Source organism: Pogoniulus pusillus, chromosome 4, assembly GCF_015220805.1.
Source record: "Pogoniulus pusillus isolate bPogPus1 chromosome 4, bPogPus1.pri, whole genome shotgun sequence".
NCBI classification, from domain to species: domain Eukaryota; kingdom Metazoa; phylum Chordata; class Aves; order Piciformes; family Lybiidae; genus Pogoniulus; species Pogoniulus pusillus.
The window spans coordinates 42,806,822-42,816,103 of record NC_087267.1 but is presented as its reverse complement, the minus strand read 5'-3'; the positions used below and the strand labels follow the sequence as shown (position 1 = coordinate 42,816,103).

General features: G+C 43.0%; 1 protein-coding gene across 3 annotated transcripts; it reads left to right on the top strand.

Annotated features, from left to right (window-relative positions):
* The first annotated feature begins 29 nt into the window (after window positions 1–29).
* ATP5F1C (ATP synthase F1 subunit gamma) lies at window positions 30–7,536 on the top strand. 3 transcript variants are annotated; one of them, XM_064142696.1, is made up of 10 exons: window positions 31–137; window positions 928–962; window positions 1,877–2,008; window positions 3,428–3,632; window positions 4,088–4,231; window positions 5,048–5,112; window positions 5,622–5,777; window positions 5,979–6,075; window positions 6,862–6,901; window positions 7,384–7,536. In XM_064142696.1, exons 1-9 carry the CDS (start codon window positions 94–96, stop codon window positions 6,866–6,868), a joined length of 885 nt encoding a protein of 294 aa, XP_063998766.1. In that variant the 5' UTR covers window positions 31–93; the 3' UTR covers window positions 6,869–6,901; window positions 7,384–7,536. The 3 variants fall into 3 exon arrangements, with proteins under 3 accessions (XP_063998767.1, XP_063998766.1, XP_063998768.1); XM_064142698.1 differs by lacking the exon at window positions 31–137 and having other exon boundaries at window positions 1,843–2,008; XM_064142697.1 differs by lacking the exons at window positions 6,862–6,901; window positions 7,384–7,536 and having other exon boundaries at window positions 30–137; window positions 5,979–6,079.
* The last annotated feature ends 1,746 nt before the right edge of the window (window positions 7,537–9,282 follow it).

Below are 9,282 nucleotides of genomic sequence, written 5' to 3'. Positions count from 1 at the left end.
CCCGGAACCGATTCCCTGCCTGCCGCTCCCGGCTGCGCGCAGGCGCGGTGCGGGCGCGCTGACCTTCAGCGGGGCTGTGGTGGAGGCGCCGCCATGTTCGCCCGGGGGGCTGCTGTCGCGCTTTACCAGCCGCAATGGTAACGGGCGGGGACCCGGGACGAGAGTTATCCCGTAGGGACAAGGGGACGCGTCCCAGTGCTCGGGGACAAGCGGCGGGGCGGCCGTGCCGGGCGGCAGGGTGCTTGAGGCCGGCCGCTGGGGGCTGAAGGGGTGACGCTCCCCTGAGTCTTGGGGCGCCCGGGTGTGGTGGGGCCGCTGCTCGAGTCAGTCTCTGAGGGGCTGTGGTGTGGCCGGAGGAGCGGTGACCCTGAGGTTAAGGGCAAGCGGCCTCCACGGGGCGCCTGCCCCCGGCGGTGACCTGCTGAGGAAGGAGGCTCCGTCCTCTTAGCAGTGGTTCTCTGAATGGGAGACGAGGGGGGGAGGCGAGCTCCTTGGGAAGAGCCCAAGGGGGTGCATGGGCGAGGCTGGAGAAGTGGAAAGGACGGCGTCGTAGGTGACAGGCCTTGCAAGGAGACTCTGTTCTTGTCAGACGGTGTGGCCAGCTCTGCGCCTGTTCAGGCAGCTTGTTACAACAGTTACATTTGCTTTGGAAGTTGGGCCCTGCTGATGCCCTGCTGGCTGGCCTTCGTTTGTATTGTGCCGTTATCTAGACCAGCGAGTAGTTTATTCAATTCGATATGGTGTGACAGGAGGTAGAAGGGAGGAAGGTCTGGATACAAGGCATGGTTTAAAGTGACTTGTCCCAGCCACAAACGGTTTTTCAGACACAGCAGCTCATTAATTTTCATTCCTCTGAAAGGGACCAGCCTTTGATAGTTGTTACTTTGCCAGAGAACTAGTCTAATATCTCCTGCATTCGATTTTTAGGGGCCAAGTCAGGAATATGGCAACTCTGAAAGACAGTAAGTACTGGTTTTGTTTGCCTTTGAGAGAGGGAAAGTGTTGCAGGGAAATCCTATGTTAAAATCTAATTTGAGTTAGCCACTGTTGACTAAACTGATCATGATGCACCATGACACTGCTGCATGAGCCTCTAGCACTTGTATTGAACAAGTGTCTTTGAGAAAAGGCTTTGCTTAAAATGGTTTTAGCACTAATTTAGATGTCATTTCAGCAATCCAGTGTGGTCTTAGTCCTAGTTTAACAGTAGCTATATCATAAATGCTAAAACCAGATCTCTTTCTCTCCTTTGAGAATTGGTCTGTGTTCTGTTATTTCTGTGTGTATTTGTCCAGTGTTGGTGAAAAAAAGATTGACTGAATGTACCACTTCGATAATGCTTCTTTAAGCCATTCTGCACAGGTTCTTCTACAGGGGTATTTCTTTAGAATTGTGCTTGTCTGTGGAACACCTGTTTTGTTTTCACACCAGTGTTTGTATGAATGTGTTTTTTCCACACTCTAAGCAGAAGAGAGTTTATTCTGTGTCTTGGGTTCTTTCATTTATTTTTGCCTTGTCATCTGGGAAGAGATGACAATATACCTCAGATGATATATTTGTGAAAGAGGTAGAAATGTAAGGAAAGAGGACAGTAGAAATATATTATGTTGAGCTAAACATTAAATAAATGCTATGTATGGGGGGAAAACCATCTGTTGTAAAGAGGCATTTGGGTTAGCCAGATTAATACTCTTACCACCTTCCTACTGTAAATACTAAGGTCTTTCAAGAAGTTTATTAGTGCTCTCTTTGTTTATTTCCTCTACTGAAGAATTTGGCAAGATATTTTTGCATGGCTGTTGATAGCATTTTATTGCTTGTTTTTAATGTCTTTGTGCTTAGTGAAGCCCATGACCTTCAACTGTTAACCTTGTAGTTACCAGGCGCTTGAAGTCCATCAAGAACATCCAGAAAATTACCAAGTCCATGAAGATGGTTTCTGCAGCAAAATATGCCAGAGCTGAGAGGGAGCTGAAACCTGCGAGAATCTATGGAACAGGAGCACTGGGTGAGAGAAGGATCTTGTGCTGTGTGATGAGGGAACAGAATAGGAAGGCTTTCATGGTGGTCAAAAGATGCCTAGACTTTTCTAACATTGTGGTAGTTTTCTTCTAAACAAATCTGCATCTCTAGACCAACTTAATTGATCCTTATAAGTAGTTTATAGATGACGATTGTTAAAGAGTTCTACTGTGAAAGTCTTTATCATTTCTGATTACTTTTTCAGCTTTGGGTTTTTTTAGCCATAAAAGCACCCTAACTCGGAATTCTTGCCTGCTTCTTTCTACCAGTGGAGTTGGCTTCTATCTCTAGCACCTGCAGCTACTGCCAGACCTCATTTTCTAATGCTTTGGGTGCACGTGCACTTGAGGCAGTGGACTTGCACAGTGAACTTAACTAAGTAACAGCGCTGATTGTGTGATGCCTGATCAGAGATGCAACTGGCATTGAATTGCTTTTTTGTCAGCTTTGGTTAGATCATGTGCAAACTGATTTTGTGGGACATAAAATTCATCTGTCTGTGATTTGGAACTCTTCTAGAACTTATCTTAGCTAGAATACTTTAAAGGTATTTTGATATGTCCTATTTGGTATGACCTAGACAAGCTTGAAAAGGAGGCCCATGTAAACCTCAGGTTCAGCAAGGCCAAGGGCAAGGTCCTGCACTTATTTGGGTTGGAGCAATTCCCGGAGTCAATAAAAGCTAGGGGATGAAGGGATTGAAAGCAGCCTTGTGGAGGACTTGGTAGTGGATAAGAAGCTGGACACAATGCACTCGCAGCCAAGGAGCCAGACATACCAGGGGCTGTGTCAAAGTCAGCATGAGCAGCAGGTGATTCTTCCTCTCTGCTCTGATGAAATCCCTCACCTGTAGTATTGTGTCCAGCTCTGGAGTGCGCAGCACAAGAGGGACAGGAACATATTGGAGCAGGTCCAGAGGACTGCCACAAAAATAATAAAGAGAGCTGGAACACCTCTGCTGCTGAGAACAGGCTGAAAGAGTTGGGGTTATTCAGTCTGAAGAAAGGGAGACTCCAGGAAAACTTAATTGCAGCCTTTCAGTGCTTACATGGGACCTACAAGAGATGAGGAGAGACTTTGTCTGACCCTCTTGTGACAGGATAAAGGATGATGGCTTTAAACTGAAAGAGGAGAGATTTAGACTCGATGTAAGAAAGAAATTTTTTTACAGTGAGGGTGGTGAGACACTGGCCCAGGATGCCAGGAGAGGTAGTAGAAGTCTCGTCCCTGCAGACATTTCAGGTCAGGGCTCTGAGCAGCCTGATGTAGTTGAAGATGTCCCTGCTGACTAGAGGGGAGATTGGACTAGATGAACTTTAGAAGTCACTTCTAACCCAAAAGATTTTCTGATTCTGTGATGTGCTTCCTGGCACCCTTGAATAACTTCTTCATCTTTATTTTTAAGCTCTGTATGAGAAAGCAGAAATAAAGGCACCTGACGACAAGAAGAAGCATCTCCTTATTGGTGTGTCCTCTGACCGTGGTCTCTGTGGTGCTATCCATACATCTGTTGCTAAAACCTTGAAGAATGAGATTACCAACCTCACAAATGCAGGAAAAGAGGTTATGGTGGTTGGAGTAGGTGACAAGATCAGAGGCCTGCTTCAGAGGTAAACAGAAGGGTCTGGTTTGGTGGCTTTGGTTGTTTTCTGTGGTATAAATTTCAAGACTCGTTGCAAATCTTGGATGACCTTCACAGGTAATGAAACTACTAAGTTCAGGTTCCTTTGAAAAAAAAACAAAACACAAAAACAAGCCCTAAACCTGCAAGCATGCTAAGATGGCTTTTGATCATCTGGATGTTAGTGAAACCACTGCAGACCACTATATTTTTAGAATAAAAGTTAGAAAGTTGACAACACTGGCACCTGCTACAAATGTGTATGTACCTTGTAGTTATCGTCATAATTTAGTTTCTAAAGGAAGGCAAAATTTGTGTCAGACTAATTCAGTAAAATCTTGAGCACCAAAAAGTCCTAAGTTACTGAACTTGTTTCCTCTTGCTGCCATGTACTTGTACTTTAGAGCATCCACTTGTTCTAACACAGTTTTGATGTTACCTCAGGACACATGGCAATTACTTCCTGCTGACATTCAAGGAAGTGGGACGAAGACCTCCAAGCTTTGGAGATGCTTCAATCATTGCCTTAGAGTTGTTAAACTCTGGGTATGAATTTGATGAAGGCTCTGTCATCTACAATCGGTTCAGGTAAGAGTCAGCTGCAGCTGTGCTGGGAAAACACTGGGTAGAAGGCTTCCAGAAGCGTGTTTGCCTAATAAAATATGAAATGTATATGAAAGATTAAATTAATATGAGAATATTTAATGAGGAATGAGGGCATCTTGTTATGTGTAAAGAGTTTGAGGTCTTTTTTTTCACTAGAATCATAGAACACTGTGCATTAGAAGTAACCTTTTAAAGCTCATCTAGTCCAATGCTCCTGTACTCGGCAGAGACATCTTCAACTAGATCAGGTTGCTCAGAGTTCTGTCCAGCCTGACCTGGAATGTTTATGGGGATGGGGCTGTCTGGGCTACTTGGGGCAGAGTTTCACCACCCTCTGTGAAAAATTTCTTGCTTAGATCTAGTTGGAATCTGCCCTCTTCTAGTTTAAAACCACCCTTGCCGTGTATCAACAGGCCCTGCTAAAACAATTGTCCCCATCTTAGAGACCTATTTAAGTTCTGAAAGGCTGCAATAAACTCTCCCTGGAGCCTTCTTTTTCAAGCTGAACAACCCCAACTCTCTCAGCCTGTCCTTGTAGGAGAGGTGCTCCAGCCCTCAGATCATTTTTGTGGCCCTTTGTAATAATAGCTGTGAATGGATTTCATTTTGGACTTGGGTGCGTGCTGTTGTACTTAAGTCAGTACATGTTTATATCCATGTGGTGTCTGCAATATCTTCATCAGGATTATCAGAAAATAAAGTCTGTTTTAGTGGAGTTGGAATACCACAATTTGTCTATTCTAATTTTCATCTTAACTCTTCAGTTCGACTAAACCTATTAACACTGTTCTTATACAGGTCTGTCATCTCTTACAAGACTGATGAGAAACCCATCTTCTCCCTTGAAACAGTTGCTGGATCTGGTAAGCAATGAATTAAAACCAGCAGTTAAGTGATAAGAAAGAGGATCATGTGTATTGTAATTTTAATGGATTGATTTATCTCGGCAGTCAAAGGCTGACCTATCAAGGTGCTGTGGGACAAAGAAGTTGGAAAGAGTAGTTGAACTAACCTTGATTTCAGGTTGTCTCTTAATCAAGAGCTCAGCATATGCAAAACTCCATCAGTTACAGTGTTTTCATCACTGAACAGCTTGGGTATTGGGTCGCTTTGCACTATTCAGTGAAAATACTCCAGGTTAGTTCTGCAGCACTGTATGGGAAGATTAAACTTCATACACCAATAATGTGTTTGACCTTGGTCAGAATCTGATTTTGTTATCATTAAATTGAATGAAAAGATACAAAATACTTAATCTCTCTGCTACTTAGAATTTTGTTACTGAAGTACACATAGGACACAAAAAATCCCTCCACACTGCCTTCAGCAGAGAAACAGGCCCTCTCCAAGTCTACTCTCTTCTGTTTTACAGAAAGCCTGAGTATCTATGATGATATTGATGCTGATGTGCTGAGAAACTACCAGGAATTCACACTAGCAAATATTCTCTACTACTCCCTGAAGGAGTCCACCACCAGTGAGCAGAGTGCTAGAATGACTGCTATGGACAACGCTAGCAAGAATGCTTGTAAGTCTGCACTGTGAGATTCCTGGAGCTTTAATAGCTTAGCATGAAAGTACTGACTTCCCTTTGTGTGGTTCTTTTTATCCCTGTGCATGGCATCCCTTCCCTCCAGTGTGTCAACTGCACCACACAGCTTGGTGAATACTTTTCCTGTATTTGAGTGCTTGTATGTGTTTAAATTCCAACCTTAATTTTCTTTTCTAGCTGAGATGATTGACAAATTGACCTTGACGTTCAACCGTACCCGTCAAGCCGTCATCACCAAGGAGCTTATTGAGATCATCTCTGGTGCTGCTGCTCTGTGAGTACCTGCTTGGATGCAAAACAGGAGTTGTTGCAAAGTGGTGTAATGCTTGTGCATCCTGCTTCAGTCAAGTTAGCAGGGAAGGTTGGGACAAATCCATGGCATGATTCCCAAGCTTATGAGCTTGCACAGTTCTACTAACAAGTGTGAAATTTGGCAGTCTTTCTTGGCCAGATAAAGTTAAAAACCCAGTAAAATGGATCTTTAGCCTCAACATGTGCCTTTGCCTGCACAAGGGGTGGTTTTCTTCCTTTTTGTCTTCTGAGTGGGTTTCTCCTTTTTTCTTGGGTTCCTCCTACTCTGTTGAAAGCCCAGTAATGTTGGATGAGGAAAGCATCTCAAGTGACTGACATGCTTTTGGCTCAATCAGCCTGATGGTGGTATTCAGAAACTGAGAGTCTGGGGGGTGGTCATAAAGAGGAGAGATTTTCAGAGGCTGTTGCTACTGAACGTGTATTTGCTTGTAAGTTTTTTGCTTATGTGTACGAGAAGTTTAGTTGAAGGTGTGTCCTGCAGGTTACAAATGTGTGGACTTAGGCCACGGTTTGTAACTGCATATGTCTGACATGGGTTATGTCTAACAATTGAAGATTTTTGCTGTTCTCAGATGCAAATACATGTGTGGTTGCATAATGCCTAGAAGACCAACTATATGGCAGGAACACACTGTATTGTGCTCCTCACAATACATCCATGGTCATAAATACGTGCATTGTTTAGCTTTTTCGCATGAGTTGCTTCCTAACCTGCTTGTTCTGTTTTTTCTCATAATACCATAACCAGGGATTAATCGGAAAAAGCGGTTCAGCCAAATGCAAGAGAGGTAAAGTTACAAAATAGAAACTAAAATGTGGGTTTAAATTACTTAACACAGAAAATCTCAAGTGGTGAAGTCAGAATTCAGTGTTCTTTTCCCAAAATGCTGGGAAACTGCCCACTGCTAGTTTGAATTTGTCTGAACAATATTTTCTTCAGTAATTTTAATCAAAAGACATCCATGAGGGTATCCATCCATATTTGACAGGATTTTCTGTGTTCTTTATGGGTTATCAGATTCATTTGCAGTTACTCTTTACATTTTTATAGTATCCTGATGTTATGCCATGACTTTAAAATGTCTCTATAAGATCTACCTAAAAAGGTTTCTGTAGCTAAATAAGCTTATCCAAAATTACAAACTTAAAGGAAAAATAGAGTTTGGAGGGAGGGGGTAAGGAATATTTGTGACTTGAAGTATTTAAATTGGAGGAGACAAAAGCTTTAAATAATTAAAAGGGTTTTAATTTTCTTCAATTCTTCTTACAGGTGAAGAGGAGCTCTGCTGAGCATGTGGTTTAACCTGCCTGTGTCTGTGTTAACAAGACCGCTCTGTTATTCAGTGAAGTGGTAAAGCCCCAGAAATCTGTATATTCTTAAAATAAACCACCAACGTGAAAAAAAAAAAGGTTGTTTCATGGAGCTCTTGGTGTCAAAGTGTATGGGTTTGACTCTTCAAAAAAAAAAAGCCCTTTTTCAAGGATGTGCTGTGTATTTTGTAATGTATCTGGCACACAAAAACATGCAAAGGGATGTTGCTTCATTTGAAGAGTAGAAGAGGCTGGCTGTTTCACCTTGTGTTTGAATGTGCTTAGCAGTGTGAGAACGGATAAAATGTGAAGAATAAACAGTATAGCAATAGAGTAGGGAAGAAGAGTTAGTGGGCTGTGTAACCATGGAAGTAGCTGCCACTCCAGTTTGGCAGACAAAACCAGAGCCATGAGGAGCTCATTGATGCACATGATGGAAACAGGCAAAGGGTTTGCAGAAGAAAGCTAAAAAGATTGTAAATGGCCTTGAGCTTCAAGGTGTCTGTGTGACATGGAAACAGGCATAAGCAGCCACTTGCAGGCTGAGACAGACCTAAGTGAGCTGCTCTAGAAATCAAGTGCTGCACTTAAGCTAGCGTTCCCTTACAGTCAAACTGAGTAATGAAATGAAATGCTGATAGTACCACGCAGTGGTCTGTAGAGGTGTGTGTGTACATTGAGATGTACACATAGTTAAGGGAAGCAGTTTAACAACCTGTGGTGGGATCATGGAAATGTTTTGGAGCAGATTTGTTACATAGTTAAAAGTGCTTCTAATAACATTTTTAAGGTTCTGATGCTGCTGTTAGACACAGTAGCACACTGGTCAGAATGGACGATTTCAAAGAGTGCTAAAGAATGGGAAGAGAAACAAGCCATTGCATATTGTGACAGTGTAGCAGTCCCTGATCAATTGAATTCCCAGCTCTCATAATCTGGAGCCTGTCATTCTTTAAGCATCATTTTATTTAGAAACTCTTTAAAATCATGTTTTGCCTGGTTTTCTTTTCTACTCAAATGTGCTTGGAAAATGCAAGCTCAAAAAGATAGTAGATTGTCATTCACAATTAAAAATTAAGAGCCCCTTGGCTTATACAGCTTCCATCTTTGAGGCAATTCTGATGATTTATGATTCCCTTTTCCTCTGTTAATGTACCCTATTCTCTCCCATGCAAAATTACATCCCCATTGAAGAGCAATTTAGGGCCAGTGTTGGCTTTGTATTGCAGTTCCCATTATGTTGCTGATCTGAGGACTTGTAAGCCAAGGTGCATTCCCCTACTCCCAGAGCTTTTCTGTACTGTTTGAGGTTTCGTGCCAAGCCAGTGAAGTCTGTTGGGGACCTGCCCACACATCTAACTGTAGCCTTCCTTGGCTCCTACACTATGTGTCCTTCAATTCCTCTTGGATAACCAAGGAAATCTTTGGCAACTGGCAAACCTGCAGTCCTGCCTTCTAAGAGGATTACTGAAGTTGGAAAGGACCTTCAAGATCATCCAGTGCAAACATTAACCCAGCACTGCCAGGTCAGCACTAAGCGATCTACGCAGCTTTTAAATGCCTTCAGGGAGGGTGGTTCAACTGCTTCCCCCCGGCAGCCTGTTCCAGGGCTTGATAACCCTTTCAAGGAAGAAATTTTTCCTAGTGTCCAGCCTAAAACTCGTATGATGTAACTTGATTCTTTCATCTCACTCTGTTACTTAGGAGAAGACACCAACACCCACTTCACCCTCCTTTTGGGTAGTTGTAGAGAGCAAGAAGGTCTCCCCTGAGCCTCCTTTTCTCCAGGCTAAATACCACCTGTTCTCTCAGGTGCTCTTCATAGGACTTACTCTCTGGACCTGCTCTAGCACCTCAG